At 40.3% G+C, this 25,447-nt stretch overlaps 1 protein-coding gene across 2 annotated transcripts in view; it reads left to right on the top strand.

Moving 5' to 3' along the window:
• The first annotated feature begins 3,491 nt into the window (after positions 1-3,491).
• ZC3H8 (zinc finger CCCH-type containing 8) overlaps positions 3,492-25,447 on the top strand; it is a 40,216-nt gene continuing 18,260 nt past the window's right edge. The window contains exons 1-5 of one of the 2 annotated variants that reach the window (XM_008008389.3): positions 3,492-3,667; positions 8,246-8,330; positions 20,528-20,750; positions 22,355-22,488; positions 24,834-24,950. In XM_008008389.3, the coding sequence (XP_008006580.1) occupies positions 3,594-3,667; positions 8,246-8,330; positions 20,528-20,750; positions 22,355-22,488; positions 24,834-24,950 (633 nt within the window). In that variant the 5' untranslated portion in view covers positions 3,492-3,593. The remainder of the gene's footprint in view (positions 3,668-8,245; positions 8,331-20,527; positions 20,751-22,354; positions 22,489-24,833; positions 24,951-25,447) is intronic. The other variant, XM_073023156.1, reaches the window with a different exon arrangement.

Consider the following 25,447-nt stretch of genomic DNA (forward strand, 5'->3'; position numbering starts at 1 on the left):
TTCTACCTTTTGGCTATTGTGAATAATGCTGCAATTAACATGAATGTACAAATATATGTTTCAGTCCCTGTTTTCAATTCTTTTGGGTATATACCCAGGAGTGGAATTGCTGGGTCATATGACAATTTTATGTTTAGGCCAGCTGCTTTATAATAATAGGGAATTTCACTTATCTATTGCTATACAGGATAGCAAATTAGCCTAAAACTTTATGGGTAAAAAAAAACACTGATCTTCTTTATTATTATTATTATTATTTTTGATATGGAGTTTCACTCTTGTTGCCCATGGAGTGCAATGGCATGATCTAGGCTCACTGCAAACTCCGCCTCACAGGTTCAAGCGATTCTCCTGCCTCAGCCTCCCAAGTAACTGGGACTACAGGCATGCGCCACCACGCCCAGCTAATTTTGTATTTCTGGTAGAGATGGGGTTTCACCGTGTTGGCCAGGCTGGTCTCAAACTCCTGACTCGAGGTGATCCACCTGCCTCAGCCTCCCAAAGTGCTGGGATTACAGGCATGAGACGCCACAACTGGCCCAACATTGATCTTCTTATATCCTCTGTGGGTCATGAATCTGTGAGCTGCTTAGCTGGGTGGTTCTGTCCCACAGTTTATCATGGGATTGCTGTCAAGATGTCTTCCGGCTTGCTTAGTGCTGGAGATCTGTTTCCAAGGTACCTCACCCACACGGCTGGCTCTCCACAGGCTGCCTGAGTGATTCATGACATGGTGACTGACTTCCCTTCATGCAGATGATTCAAGAGAATAAGGCAGAAACTACAATGTCTTCTTATGACCTCACAAATCATGCATTATCACTTTTGCCACATTGTATTTGTTAGAAATAAATCAGTAAATCCTATCCACATTAAAGAAGAGGGGACTAAGTCTCCACCTTTTGCAGGGAGAAGTGTTAAGGAATTTTTGAACACATTTTAATATGACCACACCATCCCCTGATTTTCTTTTTTGTTTTTTGTTTTTTGGGTTTTTTTTAGACGGAGTCTCACTCTGTTGCCAGGCTGGAGTGCAGTGGCGCGATTTCGGCTCACTGCAACCTCCGCCTTCCAGGTTTAAGCGATTATCCTGCCTCAGACTCCTGAGTAGCTGGGACTACAGGTGCGCGCCATCCTGCCCAGCTAATTTTTGTATTTTTAGTAGAGACGGGGTTTCACCATGTTGGCAGGATGGTCTCTGTATCTTGACCTCGTGATCCACCGACGTTGGCCTCCCAAAGTGCTGGGATTACAAGTGTGAGCCACCGCGCCCGGCCCCATCCACTGATTTTTTTAAATTTCAGGATTATATTTTTTATTTCTAGAAGTTCTACTTGGTTACTTCTCCCCAGTTCCTCCATGACATTTTTTATAGTTTCTTTTTTATTAGATATTACCATATAGTAAACTACTTAAAAACTTAGTGACTTAAAACAGGAACCATTTATTTAGCTCACAATTAATGTGGGTTAGTAATTTGGACTGGGATCATCTGAGAGTCTTCGGTTCTCTGCAGGACTTCATCATGTGTGTGCTCAGCTGTATGCTGCCTAGGAGGCTTTGCTTTTAGGGTTTTGCTAGCTGTTGACTGGGTGTTTTCGCTCTCCTCCATTTGCCTTATCTTCCACATGTCTCTCCCTTACCGTCAGCAGGGTAGCCTGAACTTACTGTCCTGAAGAAAGCAGGCATAGAAGAGAGAGCAGACCCATACAAAGCCTCTTGGGGCCTTGGCTTCGTATTGGCAGGCCACTTCTGCATTCTACTAGCTAAAACAAGCTGTTCTATCAGGCAAAGTCAACTGAGATTAAAGAGGAGGTGAAATAGATCCTACCTCTTTGTGGGAGGAGCTGCAAAGTCACACCGCAAAGGACATGGAGACAGGAAAAGTTGGAGAATTTGGGGCCATTTTTGGCATCAATCTAACACAAACATATGTAGCCTTTTATATAGTCTTTGTCTGAAAATGCTAGTGTCTGATGCCTTTGCAGGTCAGATGTTTTAGCTGCTTTTTACCTGCTAATCGAATTTTCATTTGTGTCTGGTTATCTTTTGCTGTATGCTGGACATTTTATATAAAAAAATGTGTATGGTAACCATTTGAGTTCTATAAGAGTGCTTCCTGCTAAAGAGGGAGTAATTCTAGTTTTCATTTCCTTAATTCATTTTTTCCTCTCCATTTTTAGTAATGATTCATGTTCCATAGGTGATTGCCTATAACATAAACAACACGGGAAAGTAGAATTTCCCCAGGGAAGATGTCTGGCTTTAAATAGTTCCCTTCACTAATTGGTAGAGGGATCCTGATCCATGCCAAGAAACAGTCCCTTCACTTACAGAAGCAAGTCAGGTTCTCTATCACTGGCCCAACCTAGGGTTTGCACCTTCCTTTCTACTATTGCCTTAAATGGTATTACACTGAGCAAAACTGAGCAATTCCCCGTTCTGCAACAGCATGCTCTATTTTCCTGCCTTAATACAATTCTCTCTACTTGGAATGTCCGTTTACTCTTAACTTCATCTTTTCCTATGGAAATATCTCAAGACCCAGCCCAAATACTCCCTTCTCAAGAAGCCTTCCCAACTGGATGCAATTTTTTCCCTCTTCTGAATCCTCTTAGTATCTGGTACTTTTTAATGGACTTTTCAGTCTTGAGGTTACTTGTGTATTCATTTTAATCCCATTCAATTGTAGAGACCCTACAAGTTACATTACCAGACTACATATCTGCTTATTCATTTCAAAAATGTGGATGGTAATAGAACATCTTTTACAGGGCTGTTGTGAGGATTAAGTTAGCTAACATATGAAACGTTATTTCTAAGGAATAGTAGTGGAGTGCTCAGATAAATGTTAGCTGTTACTACCATCCCTTAGAAATACTGTGATTTTGATGGAACAGTTTTCACCAAGGTGAAAGCAGAATCCTAACAAATCCTTTTAAAAATTCTGGGCTGGGGCCGGGCGGGTGGCTTACGCCTGTAATCCCAGCACTTTGGAAGGCCGGGGCGGGCGGATCACGAGGTCAAGAAATCGAGACCATCCTGGCCAACATGGTGAAACTCCGTCTCTACTAAAAATAGGACCAACATGGCGAAACCCTGTCTCTACTAAAAATACAAAAATTAGCCGGGCGTGGTAGCACGCACCTGCAATCCCAGCTACTTAGGAGGCTGAGGCAGGAGACTTGCTTGAACCTGGGAGGCGGAGGTTGCAGTGAGCCGAGATCATGCCACCTGCACTCTAGCCCGGACGACAGAGCTAGACTCTGTCTCAAAATAAATAAATAAATAATAAATTAAGTAATTTAATTAAATTAAAGTCTACTATCTGAGGTAATAGACGAAAAAGCCTACGGAAGGGCAACAACGGCGGCGCCTGCGCAGAGCCGAGGCGAAGGTGGCAGGGAGGGAGCGGGCTTGCCCAGAGTCGCGGAGGGCGGCTCGGCGCATGTGCGGGGTGGGTGGGGCTGCGCGGGGCGGAGCCTGTGGTCCTGGTGCGGCTGTGGGTCCGTCTTGTCGCGTCCCAGTTGTCACTCTCTCGGGTTGTTACTCTGTAGTTTCCCGGCTCGCGAAAGGGAGGACCTGTCTGGGTCATGGATTTTGAGAATCTTTTCTCAAAACCCCCCAACCCGGCCCTCGGCAAAACGGCCACGGACTCTGACGAAAGGTGATCCCCCATCTTTTCATCCTTTGAATGTAGGGGCTCAGCGGGACTCCGCCTCTTCGTTTCTTCAGGATTGGAGGCCGTCCGGAACGACGTCCGGGCCGCGTAGGGAGAGCCCGTGGGGAGCACGTGGGCCGGCCGGACGCCACCGTCTGACCTATAGAGGTCGTGCGGGGTCCGGGTGGGAGCAGAAGCTGAACACGGGGCTCAGGCGTAGGCCGCCACGGCCGGGGCTGCCGAGAGCCTGGGCGGGGGAGCGGGGTGGAAGCGAGAAGGCTCCGGGATGCGCCCCTTTCTCTGCACAGCAGCGGGTTAGGAGCCCGCTTCTGTGGTCCGGTAGCGTCTGTCTTTACTATTGTTGCCTGTTTCCACGAGACCGTAAACTCCGAAAGGACACTACTGATTTGACCTTTTTCACTGACACATGCTAGGCTCTTTTCTGTAGAAAGGACGAAACCGCAAGTTTATTAAAAGGTAAAGAATGGGGAATACTCTGCCATTAGTACACCGATTGGCATGGAAAGACCCTAAAGACCACAATAAAGCAACAGACATCATTTGGACTTCATATTTCCATTAGGTTGGAAAAGCAAAGGAGACTTTTGGTCAAATGGCCCTAATTTGTAGATTTCATTTTTGGAGCAGTGCATAGTGCTTACACTCAGATGTTCACTTTTTATTCTTTGAATTTGAAATGCTAAAAACTATCTTTGTTCTTAAACCTACGTCTTTTATTTCCCTCAACTGAGATATATTTCCAATTATGGTTGATTTTACCTCTCCATATTGCTCAGCTGTTCACTCTATCTCAAATTTTAACTGATCATCCAGAGCTTTACCTCGTGCTTTACATGAAATCATTTAATCCTCAAAACAAACTTGAAGATGATGCTGTCTTTGTTTTACAAATGGGAAAATGAGGCACGGAGAGGCTAAATAACCTGCCGAGATTGCACAGTGTAAGTGGAAAAACTATGTCCAGGACCCATGATTTTATCACCAAGCTTCTCATGCAAAATGACTAAAATAAAATAAGGCCTATAAATATTGGAAAGAGACAAAGACTCTAATTACTTGCAGATGATATAATTTACTAAGAAAAATAACTGGAACTAATTGATACGATGTAAAATACAGAAGAATTCATCACCAAAAAAAAAAAAGATAACGTGTAAAAATCCCAACTGCAGCTATCAGTTTGAAAGTGTATTGGACAAAAATTCCATTCCCAAAAACTTGACTGCAATACATAAAAGACACTTGGAATTTTGCCAAAATGATGGGTGAAGGATGGTATGGAAGTATGGTGAGCTGTCCATATTATTTGCCCATTTTTCTTCTTTTTGGTCTTTTTCAAATTCTAGGATCTCTTATCTGAGAGTACTTTACTCCCAGTTGTCATTTGTCTTTGCCTATGGCATTATTTTTCAATGTATAAAGGAATGGGGATGTTGTGGTTTTGTTTTATCCAGTCAAATGAATCAGTCTTTTCTCATATGGTTTCTGGTTTTTTTCCTAGTAATTTGTGATGGGAGTACTTCTCATTCATTCAAAAAATCGTATTCAGCACGTTATTAGGGGGAGGGGGAGACAAACAATACATAAATATATCGTATTTAAATACCCTGAGAAAATGAATGAAGGCTAAGGGGAAAATAAGTACTGGTGGGATGGTAGGGAGGGGGCAGATATTTTTATTTATTTATTTATATTTTTATTTATTTATTTATTTATATTTTGAGACAGAGTCTCGCTCTGACACCCAGGCTGGAGTGCAATGGCGCAATCTTGGCTCGCTGTAAGCTCCACCTTTCGCTTTTGCACCATTCTCCTGCCTCAGCCTCCAGAGTAGCTGGGACCACAGGCGCCTGCCACCACACCCGACTGATTTTTTTGTATTAGTAGAGACGGGGTTTCACCATGTTAGCCAGGATGGTCTCGATCTCCTGACCTCGTGATCCACCCACCTCGGTCTCCCAAAGTGCTGGGATTACAGTTGTGAGCCACCGTGCCCGGCCGGGAGGGTGTAGATATTTTAAGAAGGTAGATAAGGAAAGCCTCACTGATAATGTTGGTAAGTTTTAAAAACCTGTGTAGGGACCTGAAGGAGGTGAGGGGATTTCATAGTCTAGAGAAGTGGAGAGGAGTCTGTGTAAAGGTCCTCAGGGGAAGTGAGCTTGGTGTGATTGCGTTAGGGGAGCAGAGTGGCCAGAAGGACAGCTGGGGTGGAGTAAGAGGGACTTGGAAGTCTGCGAGGTATTGGGGTAGGGTTATGGGAGCCCAATCATGGAGTAACTGGTAGGTGCCAAAATAAGGACTTTGACTTTTACTCTGAATGAGACAACAGACCATTGGAGGGTTTTTCAGCAGAGTGACATTTGAAATATTTTAGCAGGGTCATTCTAGTTGTGTTGAGAGTAGAATGTAGGGGTGCCAGAGCAGCTCGGATTGTTGTATTAGTGGCAAGAAGTGGTCAAATGTGGGTATGTTGAAGATAGAACAAACTGGATTTCCTCCGAGATTGGATGGGGATGTAAGAGAGGAATCAAGATTGACTTTAAGGTTTTGGTGGGGATTTTGAGAGGGATGGTGCTGCCGATTTAGATAGCAAGAAGGATTAGGCTTCAGAGAGAAGAGCAAGAGTTCAGTGTTGGATGTTTTAAGATTACGTATGTCTAGTAGATGTTCAGGTGGTTATGTTGAGTAGGAAGTTAGCTCTGTTTGGTTTTAAGAGGAGGGGTTTGGGTTGGAGACTTGGATATTGAAATCAACTACATACAGATGATATTCATAGTGATGATATAGAAAGGGATAGCCTAGAATGAGAATATAGACAAAGAAGAGAAGAGGTGAGAACTGACTTTTAAAGTTGTGAAGATGAGGAACCAACAAAGGAGACTGAGAAGTTGTAGCTGTGAGGAAAGAAGAAACTAGAAGAGCCCACTATCTCTGAAGCTAAGTAAAGAACATGTTTTACACAGAAGAGGTGGTCAACTCTGTCCTATCCTGCTCATAGGTCTAATATGGGTGCTGAGTATTGTAGACCTTCATAGTGAAAGTAGACATCTATTTAGAACGGGCAGTGTTGAATAATAGTGTGATTGTAGGGTACATACTTGGGAGCCCTGCCTGCCTGCTGGGGCTCTGATCTCAGCTCCACCATGTATTATTAGCTCTGTGACAAGTTACATATCCTTTCTGTGATTGTTTTCTCATCCGTAAAATGGGCTTTTAGTATGTATGTCGTAACACTGTTGTTTGTGATAAGTGTTACGTGTATGGAGCAGCATCTGGCACAGAGTAAGCATCATTCAAGTGTTGGATGATGCTGTTACTGCTATCGAAGTCATTATCGTCATTATTCCTCTGCCTAAGGGGAGGTTGCCTGCTACTCCATGAGGTGATTCATTACTGGAAAGTATAGCAATAAAGGTTCACAAGTATTTGGGATTTTTGGTTCTTGTAATGGTGGCTTCAGTAGAAGGGTCACAACTTGGTACCTCATCTGATGGATGTAACTCAGGAGCTCTGAGTCAGTGTAAACTGTTGAATTGGACAAAGCCGTGAAGCCTGAGCTCCTGTAACTTTGAAGGAAGAGCCAGAGAGCCACTGTTCACATTCTCCTTGTGCTGTCAGTGCTTTCCCTTTGTAACATGTTTCCTTGAGACGGGACATATTGCCCAATTCCTTGCTTTTATCTGGTGTATAACTCATATTTTAATTCACAGCTTTTCCCAATCTTGTGTTCAGTAGTCACCACTTACTAAGACACTCTTTTCTTCAGCTCCCTGTATCTCCAGTATCAACCATTATTTAGATACACCTATACATTTTATTGGCTTCTTTGTTCACCAGTTTCTTATATTTCCCATCCCTCTTGGGTTCATATTTAGTTTCGCTGGAATATGCTCAAGTAATTGTCTCAGACTGTTATATATACGCATGGTCAACTTCTCAGTCCTGTAAGTCTAAAAACAGTTCTTTTTCGTCTTTACACTTAAGTGTGTTTGTCTCGCTCCTAATCTCAAAAGGCACTCTGCATTCTGCCTAAAATACCCTTCTCCCTCACATTCCTCTCTCCTCTTTGTTGGCTAACTCATAAGTATCATTTAGGCTCTGAATGCCTCTGGTCCCCAAGTCTGGGTTGTGTTCTGCATATATGCCCCTGTACTTACATATACCATATTGAAATAGCTTTATTTTTTTCTCCCAAGCAGATAGAAAGCTCTCAGAAGACAGTGACAGGGTCTGTATTTTTCATTGTTGTAGTCCAGGGCCTAAGGCCTGGAGCCAGTTGAATTAATGGAATGATGGATGAATGAATGATTTATATAGCTGCTAATGCTTGAACATTAAGGTGGTATAATCTAAAATTTTACTTTGATAGGTTATTCATAAACATATATTGACATTTGTTGGTCAACATAATTTTGTACATTCCCTGGAGTATTTGGTGTGGAATTTGAATTTGTAATTTCTTTGAGGGTAAGGTGAAGACAAGCCAAAGCAGCGAATTGTAACACTGTGGTATAAACTCTTCAGGTTGAAAAAACCCTTTTGTGTTATTTGATATTTTTGCAGAATCGATGATGAAATAGATGATGCAGAAGTTGAAGAGACACAAGAGGAGAAAATTAAACTGGAGCATGAGCAAATTCCCAAAAAAGTAAGATTAAGTTGACAACTGTTTAAGTTGAAAACAGGTTTTTTTTTTCTCAGTTTCACATGGAACAACAAAAAAAGAAAAAACAGATAGAAATGGATATGAGAAATTAATGAAGGATCCTACTTGTCTCATTTTAACCAGCATTCGGGACCCGGTTACTTGTATCAAAGAAACCTGGTTATACTTTTTAAAGAAATTATTATTCAGTAACATTATTGTCATTTAACATGACCTATTTTTAATAATTGCCTTTATTTTGGTTTTTGTTGTTTCCAAAATGGATTGTAAACAGTTTCAAAAGCTTCTTTCAAGTTGGTTTAACATTTTTGAGGGTTATGATTTGTTAACTTAACCAACCTTAGTGATTTATAGCTTAAAGCCCATATTAGTTCATTAGGGCTGCCATAACAAAGTACCACAGACCAGGTGGCTTAAGCTGGGCGCGGTTGCTCATACCTGTAATGCCAGCACTTTGGCAGGCTGAGGTGGGTGGATCATGAGGTCAGCAGTTCAAGACCAGCCTGGCCAATATGGTGAAACCCCGTCTCTACTGAAAATACAAAAAAAAATTAGCTGGGCATGATGGCACGCACCTGTACGCCTGTAGTCCCAGCTACTAGAGAGGCTGAGGCAGAAGAATCGCTTGAACCCGGGAGGCGGAGGTTGCATTAAGCCAAAATCCCGCCACTGCACTCCAGCCTGGACGACAGAGTGAGACGCCATCTCAAAAAAAAAAAAAAAAACAAAAAAAAACCCCCAGAACTTTATTGTCTCAAGGATCTGGAGGCTGGAGGTCCCAGCACAAGGTGTTGGCAGGGTCGGTTCCTTCTGAGGGCTGTGGGGAAGAATCTATTCATTCCTCTCCCCTAGCTCCTGATGGAGTGCTGGCAGTCTTTGGTGTTGGCTTGCAAGAGTATCATCCTGATCTCTGCCTTCATATTCACATGGTGTTGTCCCTGCATGCCTGGGTCTGAGTTGTCTGAATTTCCTATTTTTTGAGGCAGAGTCTTGCTCTGTCACTCAGGTTGGAGTGCAGTGGCACGATCTCTGCTCACTGCAACCTCCTTCTGGAGTCAAGCAATTCTCAGCCTCCCAAGTAGCTGGGATTACAGGTGTGCACCACCACGCCCGGCTAATTTTTGTATTTTTTGTAGAGATAAAACGTACATGGGTTTTGTTGCCCAGGCTGGTCTCAAACTCCTGGGGTCAAGTGATCTGACCACCTCGGCCTCCCAAAGTGCTGGGATTATAGGCCTGAGCTACTGTGCCCGGACGAATTTCCCTTTTTTATAAGGAACTCAGTCATTGAACTGGGCCCACCCTAATGACCTAATCTTAATTAATTACACTTGCAATGGCCCTATTTCCAGAAAAGGTCACATTCTGAGGTATTAGGGATTAGAAGTTCATTATAAGAATTTTAGGAGGGCACAGTTCAATCCATAACAAAGATAATGTCTATTCCTGTCTTGCCCTTCTTTTCTGTTTTTGAACATGGAGAAACCCCATCTCTACTAAAAATACAAAATTAGCCAGGCATGGTGGCAGGCGCCTATTACTCAGGAGGCTGAGGCAGGAGAATTGCTTGAACCCGGGAGGCAGAGGTTACGGTGAGCTCATATCGTGCTATTGCACTCCAGTCTGGGCAACAAGAGCGAAACTCCGTGAAAAAAAAAAAAAAAAAAAATTGAGTTTTAACACACTATGGAAGAATGGGTTAGATTGTCACTGAGACTCATAAGACAGAAATATACTTTTAATAGTATATCTTTTACTTAGCTTGCTTATTTATTCATTTATTTATTTATTTTTGAGATGGAGTCTCTGTTGCCCAGGCTGGAATGCGGTAGCGTGCTTGGTTCACTGCAACCTCCTCCTCCCAGGTTCAAGCAATTTTCCTACCTCAGCCTCCTGAGTAGCTGGGACTATAGGCACGTGCCACCACACCTCGCTAATTTTTGTATTTTTAGCAGACATGGGGTTTCACCATGTTGTCCAGGCTGGTCTCAAAATCCTAAGCTCAAGTGATCCGCCAGCCTCGGCCTTCCAAAGTGCTGGGATTACAGGTGTGAGCCACCATGCCCAGCCTCCTTAGCTTTATAAAAGAATACAGGACAGAAGACAAAGCAGGTACAGTATCTTCATCTTCTTAGAAGCCTCTGAGCTACCCAAGTAAGCAACTTCTTTTGCCCTCTGGGGCCTGTGTGGCTTCCAAAGATGAGAGCCAAGGTTGACGGCAAGAAATTGCAACTTCAACTTCCCACAAGTTTTCTCTACTACTTGAGTCACATAGCCCTCAGTCTTTTATGCCCACTTTTAGCTCCTCCAGTCTTTGTATTATATGTTATAACCTTGCACAGCAGACAGGCAGAAACAACATTCTACAACTGTCTTATGTAGTTTCCACTAAACAGTATTGTGAGAAGATGGACTCCTAGGTTATTCCCAACCAGGCTTGCTTCCGCGCAGGCTCTTCACTCACAAGTACATAAAAGGTCAATACATTATCAAATAAATATCACAGCTAATTAATTAACTTATTTTTGAGACAGAGTCTTGCTCTGTTGCACAGGCTGCAGGTAAAGTGGCGAAATCTTGTCTCACTGCAACCTCCACCTCCCAGGTTCAAGCAGTTCTCCTGTCTCAGCCTCCCAAGTAGCTGGGATTACAGGTGACTGCCACCCACCTTGCCTGGCTAATTTTTGTATTTTTAGTAGAGATAGGGTTTTGCCATGTTGGCCAGGCTGGTCTCGAACTCCTGACCTCGAGATCTGCCTGCCTCGGCCTCCCAAAGTGCTGGGATTACAGGTGTGAGCCACAATGCCCGACCACAGCCTATTTAAAAGAGAACACCCAGGTAAACACTTTGCAAGTTAAGAAAGAGCATTACCTCAGAGATATTGAGGGTTTGATTTCATACCACCACAATAAAGCAAATATTGCAGTAAAGCTCGGCACAGGAATGTTTTGGTTTCCCAGTGCATATAAAAGTTATATTTATACTATACTGTAGTCTGTTAGATGTGCAATACCACTGTATCTTAGAAAACAGTATATATCTTAATTAAAAATTCTATGTTGCTAAAAAATGTTAACAATCAGCGAGTCATCATTTTGATGGCAGAGGGTCTTGCCTCAGTGTTGATGGCTGCTCAGGGTGGTGATTACTCTGGCAATTTCTTAAAATAGGACAGCAGTAAAGTTTGTCACCTCAGTTGACTTCTCCTTTTACAAAAGATTTCTCTGTAATATGTGATGCTGTTTGATAGCATTTTACCCACAGTAGGACTTCTTTCAAAATTGGAGTCAATCCTCTCAACCCCTGCCACTGCTTTATCAACTAGGTTTATATAATATTCTAAATCTGTTATCATTTCAACAATGTTCATAGCAGCTTCACCAGATACAGATTGCATCTCAGGAAACCACTTTGCTCACTCATAAGAAGCAGCTCCTCATCTGTTCAAGTTTGATCATGAAGTTGCAGCAATTCAGTCACGTCTTCAATCTCCACTTCTAATTCTAGTTCTCTTGCTATTTCCACCACACCTCAAATTACTTCCTCTACTGAAGTCTTGAACTCCTCAGTCATCCCTGAGAGTTGCAATCAACTTTCAAACTCCTGTTAATGTTGTCATTTGACCTTCTGCCATGAATCACAAATGTTCCTAATGGCAGCTAAAATGGTGAATCCTTTCTAGGTTTTCAATTTACTCTGCCCAGATCCATCAGAGAAATCACTTTCTATGGCAACTATAACCTTAAAAAGTATATTTCATTCTTAAATAAGACTCGAAAGTCAATTCCTTGATCCATAAGCTGCAGAATGGATGTTGTGTTTGTGGACATGAAAACATGCATCTCCATCAGAGCTCTTGGGTGATTGGGTGCATTGTCAATGAGCAGTAATATTTTGAAAAGGGTATTTTTTTCTGAGCAGTAGGTCTCAACAGTGGGCTTAAAATATTCAGTAAACCATGCTGTAAATGGATATACTGCCATCTAGGCTTTGTTGCTCCATATATAGAGCACAGGCAGAGTATATTTAGTGTATACACTTAAGGGCCCTAGAATTTTCAGACTGGTAAATGAGCATTGGTTTCACCTTAAAGTCACCAGCTGCATTTGCTCCTAACAAGAGTTAACCTGTCTTTTTGAAGCCTTTTAAAGTATTTTCTTTGTATAAATTTACAGGGTGCAAGTGCAATTTTGGATTACATGCATAGATTGTAGTGGTGAAGTCAGGGTATTCTTTGAAGCTTTGAAGTGAGGTATTGACTTCTCTCTAGTCCTAGGTAACATCTTCTTCCAATATAATGCTGTTTCATTTACTTTGAAAATCTGTTGTTTAGTGTAGCCACCTTCATCAATGATCTTAGCTAGATCTTCTGGATAATTTACAGCTTCTACATCAGCACTTGTTGCTTCATCATGCACTTTTTTTTTTTTTTTTTTTTTTTTTTTGGACACAGAGTCTTGCTCTGTTGCCCAGGCTGGAGTGCATTGGCATGACTTGACTCACTGCATCCTCTGCCTTCTGGGTTCAAGCGATTCTCTTGCCTCAGCCTCCCGAGTAGCTGGGACTACAGGTGTGCACCATCGTACCTGGCTAATTTTTGTATTTTTAGTAGAGACAGGGTTTCACCATGTTGGCCAGGCTGGTCTCGAACCCCTGACCTCAAGTGATCTGCCCGCCTCGGCCTCCCAAAGTGCTGGGATTACAGGCGTGAGCCACTGTGCCTGGCCTATCATGCACTTTTACGTGATGGAGACATTGTCTATTCATAAACCTCAAGAACCAACCTCTGCTAACTTCAGACTTTTCTTCTGTAGCTTCCTCACCTTTTTCCACCTTCACAGATTTGAAGAGAGTTAGAGCCTTGCCCTGGATCAGGCTTTGGCTTAAGGGAATGTTGTGACTGGTCTAATCTTCTATCCAGACCAATACAGCTTTCTGTGTATCAGCAATAAGGCTGTTTTGTGTTCATATCATTAGTGTGTTCATTGGAGTAGCACTTTTAATTTCCTTCAAGAACCTTCCCTTTGCATTCACAAGCTGGCTATTCGACTTATGAGGCCTAGCTTTCAGCTTGTCTCGGCTTTTGACATGCCTTCCTGGCTAAGTTTAATCATTTCTAGCTTTTGATTTCAATAGAGACATATGACTTTTCCTTTCACTTGAACACTTGTAAGTCATTGTAGGGTTATTAATTAGTCTAACTTCAATATCTTAGTGTCTCAGGGAATAGGGAAGCCTGAGGAGAGAGGGAGGGAGAGAAACAGGAGATAGGATGGTTGGTGGAGCAGTCAGAACGCATGCAACATTTATCGATTAAGTTCTCCATCTTATTTGGGCATGGTTCATGGCACCCCCTCAAAAATTACAGTAGTAACCAGGCGAGGTGGCTTACGCCTATAATCCCAGCACTTTGGGAGGCTGGGAGGATCACAAGGTCAGGAGATCGAGACCATCCTGGCTAACACAGTGAAACCCCATCTCTACTAAAAATACAAAAAAAAAAAAAAAAAAAAAAATTAGCCGGGCGTGGTGGCGGGCGCCTGTAGTCCCAGCTACTCGGGATGCTGAGACAGGAGAATGGCATGAACCCAGGAGGCAGAGCTTGCAGTGAGCCGAGATTGTGCCACTGCACTCGAGCCTGGGCAACAGAGCGAGACTCCATCTCAAAAATAATAATAATAATAAAAAATAGGGCCGGGCGCGGTGGCTCAAGCCTGTAATCCCAGCACTTTGGGAGGCCGAGGTGGGTGGATCACGAGGTCAGGAGATCGAGACCATCCTGGCTAACACGGTGAAACCCCGTCTCTACTAAAAATACAAAAAACTAGCCGGGCATGGTGGCGGGCGCCTGTAGTCCCAGCTACTCGAAGGCTGAGGTGGGAGAATGGCGTGAACCCGGGAGGTGGAGCTTGCAGTGAGCCGAGATCGGGCCACTGCACTCCAGCCTGGGCCACACAGCGAGACTCCGTCTCAAAAAAAAAAAAAAATAATAATAATAATAATAATAATAAATAAAATTAAAAAATTACAATATTAACATCAAAGACCACTGATCACAGATCACTGTAATAGATATAGTAATAACAAAAAAGTTTGAAATATTGCGAGAATTATCAAAATGTGGCACAGAGACACAGTGAGCACATGCTTTTCGAAAAATGGTGCCAATAGACTTGTTCAATGCAGGGTTGCCACAGACCTTCAATGTGTTATTTGTGACACACAGTAAAATGAAGGACATTAAAATAAGATATTCCTATAACTTTCTTTGTAGATATCTCACATCTTATATACCTTTTGTTATATTTATTGCTATGTGTTTAATGAAACTATTGTGAATAATTTTTTTAAAGTATCATTTTCTGGCTGTTGGTTTCTCAGTGGTTGGCATACACACATATGTAGGGAAGCATGGAAGACAGATTTTTGAGTTCTTGTTCACATTTCTGAAAATATCTTGAATTTGTCCTCATTGTTGATAGATAGTTTGGCTGAAATAGAATTAAGTTTGAGGTTACTGCTCCTTTGTCTTCTACTATCCAGTGTTACAAAGGTGAAGTTTTACCAATTTCATTCTAATATCTTTGTAAGTATCCCATTTTCTCTGGAAGCTTTAAGGCTCTTCTCTTCATTCTTGGCATTCTTAATTCTAGGAGATTGTGAATCTTTTTTTCTTCTGCTTAGTGCTGTTGTGGTGAGATTATTTACTTACATCCTTTTATATGAGACAGATCTCTTACTTTTTATCTCTTTTTTCTTTATATCCCAAGATATTTCCTCTGTTTCTATTTATCATCATTTCATAACTTACAATTTAACTAAGATCTTATTCTTGTTTTGATGGCTTTCTAACATTGTTTTTGAATATATTTTGAATATCTTTGTGTATTTTTTAATTTTTGAGTTCTTTTTCTCAAATGATGGTTGCTTCTTCTGGATCTGTTTTTCAGTTATTTTCTTGCTTTTTTGTTATGTTCTGTAGATCAGGGATTAGTAAGCATTTTCTATAAAGGACAAGACAATAAATATTTTAGATTTTTAAGCCAAGAAGCAAAATTGAAGATATTATGTAGGTACTTATATAATGAAGGAAAGAAAACAAATTTCCACAACCTTTGACTGATAGAATTCAGTACATAATAATAGTCGTTTTTAAATACAAGTCTAATGAGAAGAATGGGATTCTTCTTTGTCAGGTAATTATTTGCTTAATTGGGGTTCAAAGTTAATGTTCTTTATCATCAAAATTGATTACAAAGATTCATCTGTTAAGCTGAATAATAAGACTTTATTTCATCTGTGAAAGTATCTTTTCACTACAGATATATACTGCCAAATACTGATATCAGTTCACCAGAATATAATTTTAATTGAGCATATTCATTGCCTGGAAGGCGTTTATGGAACTTTATTCAATTCTTCTCTTAGATTTGTCTTTTAGCATGTTACTACATTGCAGATGAATCACTGCCAATCGAAGGTTAGGCGGAAGTTCCTCAGTTGCATAGTTAAATGGATTTTGAAGCACTTACATTAAAGTCTGAAAAAACACTTCCGGAACTGTTTGAGTGTGCACAATGTATCTGCTGCAAATTAATGTGGGTATGGAGATCTTGTTCCTATTTTAACTTTGAACAGCACAGTGATACTGAGCAGTATCAGTCACACCTGTGAACTCATTAAAAGCCAAGGAAAACCACTGGGACGTATTTACCTGATTTTAAATTGTCTGATGAAGCTCCAGTTTCCTCATATCTTTGAGCAGCTGTTCTTGCCAAAAGGCCACTTAAGAACTTTATTTTCTCTGGACAATTTCTTTAACTGCTATAATCAATCATGATTTAATTAACTCACTATCAGCTTTCTTTGGCTACAAATAAAACTTACTTTGATTATAGCCTTGTTTTTGTTTTATTTTTGGAAAGAAAGAAATTTGTGGATGTGATCATTTATTTTAAATTTTCTAATTTAAAAAAAATAATTTTAATCAGAAGAGAGCGGGAGTAAAATTTTATAATTTTTCTGTTACTCTCTTGTGAGTTGGGAATATTGTGATGAATACTTAATACTCTAATGTCAACATACATTGTGTTCTTTTAGCACTACTGTAGTATTGTTACATAATAACCACAGTGATTTGCCATCTGACTTGACAGTATAATGATCCACAATTCACTGTGCCTTTAAATACTTGACCTTTGAAGTCTGCTTTTTGTGTTTTGATGTGGTAAGTATGCTCTGGAAATAAAAAAAATAAAATGGCATGAGGTACTCAATGAGGCACTCAAAATGCTGTCAATTTATAACTGTCAGGGCAATTTGTAGTGCACTGAGCATCTCTGTGAAGTGATGAGAATGCCATGAAGGTCTCTTGAAGCTACTCAACTCTGCTGTTGTAGCAAAGAAGCAGTCCATATAATATATAAATGAATGAGTGTGCCTGTGTTCCAATAAAATTGTATTTATGGACTCTGAAATTTGAATTTTGTATAGTTTTCAAGTGTCATGAAATATTCTTTTGATTTCCTTTGTTTCAACCATGAAAAAAATAAAGTTCATTCTTAGCTTATGGGTGTTTACAAACACAGGTGGCAGAGTGGATTTTGCCCTTGGGTTGTAGTTCACTGACTCCAGCTCTAGATTTTTGTCACATTCTTTTATATTCTTTTATTGTCCTTTCATTTAAGAAAGGCCCAGAGAGTTACTAGATGTCCTTTGCTGATGTATTGGTAAGTCTGTGTCTCTAAAGGCCTTTTCTCTAAATAGGAAGCCTGACGGGGTGGTGAGTGAGTGGGCTATCCGGATAGGAGGTTTCCCAGTAATGTAACAGTTCTCAGCCCACTGTGTGCCATGCACCCCCTTTAGCAGTCTGGTGAAGCCTGTGGACCCCTTTTTGAGTTTTTTAAGTGTATGAAACAAAATATGTTTGATTACAAAGGAAATTGATTTGATTGAAATCCAGTTTATCAAAATATTAAAAACAAATGCTATAGAGTAATATGTTCTTTAGTAATACACTGGATATTAAGACCTAGTAGAGCAGTTAGTCTGATTATTCTAATTTTGCAGTGGTCATGAACATAAAAGATATTTTGAGATCTGAAACAACTATAATGTGATACATGAAAATTTTTGTGATTTGTATTAGTGACAGTCATAGGCACTACTGATACTGCTATATTTTGTGTCCTATGTTCAAAACAGAAGATCATATTTGAACATACTTCCTTTGTTCAAATACCAAATGTCAGTTTGGAGGTTGATGAAAATAATATGTGGTTTTCTTCTCATTCAAGTTCACTGAATTTTCTGAATTCAATCCATAGGCCCTTGAGGGGGGTCTCTGGACAGCAGGGTGAGAACCCCTGCTTTATGGTGAGTAGGATGGAGTATTTTTCTGGTAGGGGTTGCTCCCAAATGCCAGCATGTGGAAGATTTAGTACCTCCATGTGGGTGGTCGTAGTACCCACATCTTAGCTTTTACCAGACATTCTATTCCATTTCTTTGGATAACAGCCTTCTCTTTTCTTCCTAGAGAAAGTACCTGGGTGATTGTGTTCTGGAGAGGGAGAGGGCAGAGAGAATTGGTTGTAACAGCTTTGTCTGTTTTATGTAGAATTTTAATTCATTCTCATTTGTAGCCCCATTTCTCACACTGTACTTAACCCAACCTTTAGAGCATAACTTCCTTTTTGTCTGTCAGAAATTTGATTCTTAATTCCTGATGAATGCACTTCGTGCACGCGCGCGCGCGCACACACACACACACACACACACACACACACACACACAGTTACCTGTACTTTAATTTTGGAGGTTTCTGGAGGCCATACTAGTTCAGTAAACCATCTTGAATAAAGAGTTATTTAGACTCTATTACAAAAGGAGAAAGGGGTTGTAATCATGTTCATATACTTTTTAAATTATACAAAAAGCAAACTGAAGCAATGAGTTTATAGCTAGCTAAGTGAAGAAAAGTATTCAATTGTTTGTATTTTATATATTTCAGTGCCCTCTGATAAGAATCATTAGTAATATTCATCCCTACTCTATAATAAAACAGCACAATTGATGATTGTCCTGGCTTTATTAATGTTGCCAGATTGTTTCATGTCTTCATTTAATATAAGTCAGACATATTATTACTTGTCGTAAAAAGAGTCTGCTTCAATACTGTAGGCCTATGTGTTTTGTGCAGGCAGAGGGAACTTAATCACTCATTTGGATCGTTTTAATATTTTGATTCGTATGCACCGAAGAAAATCTCACCTCTATGTATTTGATTAAGCTGAACTTCATAGGAACTGCTGCATACTGAATAATCTTTTTGGTTCCCCCATGCCTACTAAATAAAATTAAAGGCCAAAACCAAGGTAAACATAATCTATCACAGGAGTCGGCCAACCTTTTCATAAAGGATCAGTTAGTGAATCTTTTCACCTTTGTAGGCCATGTTGTCTCTGTCACAACTAAGACAGTATGTAAATGAATGGATGTAATTGGTGTTACAGTAAAACTGTATTTACAGAAACAGGTAGTGAAGCTGAAAGTTTGCCAACCCCTAATCTATCAGTCCAGAAGTTATATTTACAAGTTTATTCTATGGTGTTAGTGGGAAAAAGGCACTCTTTCTTGAAGACTTGGAGACAAGAAGTTTGGTGGCCCGAAGATATTAGATTGGTTGGTAGTCTTGTCTGGTGTAGTGAAGATAAGGTATAATTGAGGCCATTGTCAGATCAAGAAACTTCCTCAGCTTGTTTGGATTCTTTAAGCAAGGAGCAAGTTCATTTTCTAGGCTTATAATCAATCCTCTGGTGGAACAACTCCTAACTTTGAAGTTAAACATCAGAAGTAAACTATTGCCAGGCACGGTGGCTCATGACTGTAATCCCAGCACTTTGGGAGGCCGAGGCAGGTGGATCACTTGAGGTCAGCAGTTCGAGACCACCCTGGCCAATATGGTGAAACCCCGTCTCTACCAAAAATACAAAAATAAGCTGGGCATGGTGGTGCACGCCTGTAGTCCCAGCTACTCGGGAGGCTGAGGCAAGGGAATCGCTGGAGCCTGGGAGACAGAGGTTGCAGTGAGCCAGGATCGTGCCAGTGTACTCTAGCCTGGGCAATAGAGTGAGATTCCATCAAAAAAGAAAAAAAAAAGTAAACTGTTAAATCGGACCACCTAATATATTTTGTAATAGCGAGTCTTCTGTTTTGTTTTTTGTTTGTTTGTTTTGAGTTTGCTTCTTAGTTATCATGTGAAAGCAAATAAGGGACCAGACCCCAAAGTATGCTTTGAAACAGAATCATTGTCCACTGTAATGACAGGCATGCCATTTCTTCCTGACATCAGAATAAGAGCCCTTTGGTCCTTGGTCATTTTTTTAAAATAAACTTTCTGATTAAAATGTGTCATACATACTAATTATAATTATACAGTTTAATATCCCTGTGTCACGTAGACACATGTATAACCAATACCTGAAAATTTTTATGCAGAAATTGCTTTAAGTCATCTGCTATGATCAGCTTGGGCTCCTCTAGGATTAGCTCCCATACCTGGGTTCTTCACCCTTCCGTGGGCACTTGCAACAACAGAGTTAGGAAACTTTCTGAAAGTGAAGTTAACTCGATTACAGAGAACAGGGTAGTTCTTTATTCCTTGTCATCGTTGCTACCACTCCTGTGAGTTATAGGGGAAAGACTAGGCTTTGGTAACTTAGATGTATCTTAAGTGTAAGTGGGTTTTCATGTGGACCATTACAGTTCACTTGGTGTTTTACAAAATGATAAATTATTGAAGACATTTAAAAGTACTGTCAATGCAAAGGCAGAAATGTAATGTGTGAACTGTAATACTGTAATCCTCTCACAGCAAATAATTAAGATTTGGGGGTTTAGATGTTTAATTCAGTCAAATGCATACGATGTACAAATTTAGAATCTTCCCTCAAATCATCTTTAAGGATACATATGTCATAGTGGTTAGTTTGTTTTTAATTCTGGAAATGTTCAAATATATGAGTGGAGAGAATAGTATATGAAACCCATGTACCTGTTACCCAACTTCAACAATGACCAATCTTGTTTCTTCTGTATAGCCAATCTTGTTTCTTCTGTATGGCCAGATTGTTTTGAATCATGCTAGGTTTTTAAAATTGAAGTTTTAATTTTTACTTAGTTTAGACACTTTGGAAACTCTGCAGTATCACCAAAAAGTTCGCTGCATAGAAAATCAAGAAGTAAGGACTATGATGTATATAGTGATAATGATACCTGCGGTCAGGAATCAGAAGATAATTTTGCCAAAGAGCTTCAACAGTACATACAAGCCAGAGAAATGGCAAATGCTGCACAACCTGAAGAATCTACAAAGAAAGAAGGAGTAAAAGATACCCCACAGGGTAAGAGTCAAACTATTTTATCATTTAAAGTTTATCTAGAGAAGCAGTCACAGTTGTCCATATATGGACAGAGGATTTTTCCTTGCACTTTCTCTCATGGTAAGACTGTGGTTTTCGTGGATATTTATACCAGACATGAGCTTGCATGGCCAGAGACCTCATCTGAGACCTGGCCACTTGGTACTTTAAATGCTCAGTTTGTAGGAGGATGGAGGATGGAGGCGGGTTATCGAAGGCCATGTCTGTTTCTAAAGGGAGAACGCTAAAGCCCTGGCCTCTGCATGTATGAAGGATAGGATAGCCTGTTTGTATTGTTGTCATTTAAAGAGGAATTGACTGGAATGGTTATATGTCAGACTGTAACTCAAATATATTCTTCTGGATTACTAAAATGAGATTTAGCCATAAATATGAGGGTAAATGGCAATTATAAATGAAATTTTTGGCCAGGCATGGTGGCTCACACCTGTAATCCCAGTACTTTGGAAGGCCAAGGCGAGTGGATCACTTGAGGTCAGGAGTTCGAGACTAGCCTGGCCAACATGGTGAAACCCTACTAAATACGGTGAAACTCTACTAAAAATAAAAAAAGTAGCAGGGTATGGTGGCACACGCCTGTAATCCTAGCTACTCTGGAGGCTGAGGCACAAGAATCACTTGAGCCCAGGAGGCAGAGGTTGCAGTGAGCCGAGATCGCACAGTGCAGTCCAACCTGGACAATAGAGCAAGACTCTGTCTCAAAAAAAAAAAAAATTAAAATTTTAATGCTGTCATTTTTTTGTGAGCCCAGGAGTTCAAGGCTCCAGTAAACTGTGATTATGCCATTGCAGGATGGATGGATAAATGCAGGGATGGATAGATAAATAAATAAAAACTTAATCTATTTAAAATGTTTTCAGTGAAAAATCTGACAGTAATATATGAGGTCATTTTAAACACTTAAAGCTTTTACTGTTACAGTTCCTAATTAGATCCATCATACTCTGAACACTTCAAAAGGATCTGCCTTAGAGCTTGTAAGACTGATTTTATTATCTTACTTTTTTCTTGACAATACCTTATACATTTTTTAAAACAATGAATGGAGAATCCAGGGTGTATTATCATAATTCTCTTTTTGGTCCCTTAATCCCAGAGCTTCTAGAAAGACTGGTCAGTATCATGCCAGTTTTCACTTATTGAGGCTTAGAGAAGTTTCCTCAATTATTGTAAATCACACTTCTTTTTTCCGTTTGTTTTGAGACAGGTCTTACTCTGTTGCCCAGGCTGGAGTGCAGCGGTGCAGTCATAGCTCACTGTAACCTTGAACTCCTTGGCTCAAGCAATCCTCCTGCCTTAGCCTATAGTCCCAGAGTAGCTGGACTACAGGCGTGCACCCACCACACCCAGCTAAGTTTTTGTAGAGACAAGATCTCTAGGCTGCCTAGGCTGGCCTTGAACACTTAGGCTGGCCTTGAACTCCTAGCCTTGAGCAGTCCTTCTGCCTCAGCCTCCCAAAGAGCTGGGATTACAGACATGAGCCACTGCACCTGGCCCCGTACTTCTTAAAAGTGAACTGCTATTGTAACTTTATGTCATTTTTTAAATTAATTTTTTACTTTTAGCTGCTAAACAAAAAAATAAAAATCTTAAAGCTGGTCACAAAAACGGCAAACAGAAGAAAATGAAGCGAAAACGGCCTGGCACTGGAAACAAAGGATCAAATGCTTTGCTGAGGAACAGTGGCTCACAGGAAGAGGTATAAGAACATATGCTTCTAGAAATTCCTGGCCCCTGCATGCTTTTGGACTTTATCTTACACTTCAGTGACAAGAAGTGCTGTGTGATATGGAGAGGTGGAAGCATCCTACAGAATCAGGGTTTTCAGATGAAGATGTCCTTTTACTATCACTGGGTTCTCCGTGTTCTTCCTTCTTATTGCAGCTTTCTTTTTCCCACTAATTAGCTGCCAACACTACTTTAAAGCCTTAGTGTTCTCACTATTGTTCCTGAATATATGCACACAAGCACCTTGATTTATTATTATTATTATTATTATTATTATTATTATTATTATTTTGAGATGGAATCTTGCCTTGTCACCCAGGCTGTTACAATCTTGGCTCACTGCAACCTCCACCTCCCGGGTTCAGGCGATTCTCCTGCCTTAGCCTCCTGAGTAGATGGGACTACAGGTGCGTGCCATCATGCCCAGCTAATTTTTGTATTTTTAGTAGAGACAGGGTTTCGCCATGTTGGCCAGGCTGGTCTTGAACTCCTGACCTCAGGTGATCCACCTGACTTGGCTCCCACCACCCGCCACCTCCCTAAGTGCTGGGATTACAGTCATGAGCCACTGTGGCCAGCCTAGGCTCCTTGATTTTTTTTTTTTTTTCTTTTTTTTTTAGTATTATACTATCAATGACTCTGGAAAAATGGGAAGCCAGAGAAGATCAAATAGTCATGAGGCATTTCAAAGGCCACTGAGTCTTACAAATTTTTTACTATCTAAAGTCCCTCATCCTGGCTCCTTCTGGAAATTAAAAATGAATATTTCTGAGCACTGGCCTTACCAAATCTCCCCACCTTCCTATATTTTGATTTTGTTTTTTAGAAGTTCCTTTTCCTTGGTCTGTAGATGTAATCAGGGTAGAATAATAAGTACCTTTTCTGGATTCCACTTTTCTGAGGGCTTTTAACTGGATGGCAACCTTTTTTATTACACTTGGTTATAGGGGACAAGGGTAAAGGGTGGTAAAATATTAGAAATGCCAAATATTCTAGATTGAAAAGCATTTATATACAGTCTATCCCCTGCCTCCATATTTTATGAATGAGGAATCTGAAGCCCTATGGTTCAGATAACTACCCGTAGTCACATAGGGCCGAGCCAGGACTAGGATTTTGTTTCCCAACACCCTGTCAGTATTCTCTTTGATTTGATTTACATGGCTCAAATGATTATTCAGCCAAAGCTGACAGCCCTCCTACACAAGGAACAAATTCTAAACATACATAGTAGAATTTAGTAACATTACCAAATAAAACAAAAGATTTAAACTGGCAGATTTATAAGACATAAATTTGAGGGTGCTAAGTGGAAATTTGACATTATTGTAAATGACTGTACAGTCAGCTCCCTTGTTTGCACATACTGTATTCCTAAGACTGTATTCAGAAATTTGGTATACACAAGCTATAAGCTGTAGCATAAGTTAACATGTAAAAATTACCTTATGTTTCTGAAGAGCTTAAATGCATTATAAAATCTCCTTCCTTTTTTAAATATGAAAATCTCCTTTTATACCTTTATCACCATCTTTGATGGTGTACTGCTACTTGTATTTGTTAATTTGGGCTGATAAGTGTGCTCACCTCACACCCAGTGAGCATCTCATTGAAACTATAGATTCTACTGCTTTTGGTTCACTCTGATTTCCATCTTTGTCTCTATCGCTCTAAAGATCTTTGTTCTTAGACTTCATTTTTTTATCATAAATATTATCACTTTCTTTTAAAAAAAATTTTTTTTTTCTCCCTGAGACGGAGTCTTGTTCTGTTGCCCAGGCTGGAGTGCAGTGGTGCAATCTCGGTTCACTGCAACCTCCGCCTCCTGGGTTCAAGAGATTCTCCTGCCTCAGCCTCCAGAGTAGCTAAGATTACTGGCATCTGCCACCATGCGCGGCTAATTTTTATATTTTAGTAGAGATGAGGTTTCACTATGTTGGCCAGGCTGGTCTTGAACTCCTGATCTCAAGTGGTCCACCCACCTCAGCCTCTCAAAGTGCTGGGATCACAGGTGTGAGCCACTGCGTCTGGCCCATTTAAAATTTTTTTTTCATTCAGTTTTACAAAATAAGGGTAATGTATAATAAAATATACAAATCAATACAAACACTGATATTCAATGATGGAATGCTGTTGAAACTGACAAAACATTCATTTTTAACCTGGTGTACCGAAATCCAAATTTTACATATGAAGGCCAATTTAGAAGAATCACCCTTTAAGGCTTTGAAGTTGGTTTAAATAATTTTGTGTAACAGAATAAAATATTTAATTTTCTGTTTCTTACATTTAGTTTTTTTGTTTTTGTTTTTAAAGGATGGTAAACCTAAAGAGAAGCAGCAGCATTTGAGTCAAGCATTCATCAACCAACATACAGTGGAACGCAAGGGAAAACAAATTTGTAAATATTTTCTTGAAAGAAAATGTATTAAGGTATAAAAATGTGTAAGCAAAAATCTACTAAAATGTAAAACTGCTCTTTCTGTTTGATACTTATCTAATTCATACCTTTAGGTTTTTAAAGCTGTTTCATTCTGGAAAAAATTTAATTAGAAAATTTTAGTGAAGTATTCTTTCATGTTTAAAAAAGTAGCCAAGCCTGTAATCCTAGCACTTTGGGAGGCCAAGGTGGGTGGATCACCTGAGTCAGGAGTTCAAGACCAGCCTGGCCAACATGGTGAAACCCTGTCTCTACAAAAATTAGCCAGATGTGGTAGTGCATGCCTGTAGTCCCAGCTACTTGGGAGGCTGAGGCAGGAGAATCGTTTGAACCTGGGAGGTGAAGGCTGCAGTAAGCTGTGATTGCACCACTGCACTCCAGCCTGGGCGACAGAGCAAGACTCTGTCTCAAAAAGAAAAAAGATAATTTTTCTTTTTTAGTGAAGTATTCTTTTATGCCAGGCCAGTAATCCCAGCACTTTGGGAGGCCA

This window comes from Chlorocebus sabaeus, chromosome 14 (genome assembly GCF_047675955.1).
Source record: "Chlorocebus sabaeus isolate Y175 chromosome 14, mChlSab1.0.hap1, whole genome shotgun sequence".
Classification (NCBI taxonomy): Eukaryota; Metazoa; Chordata; class Mammalia; order Primates; family Cercopithecidae; genus Chlorocebus; species Chlorocebus sabaeus.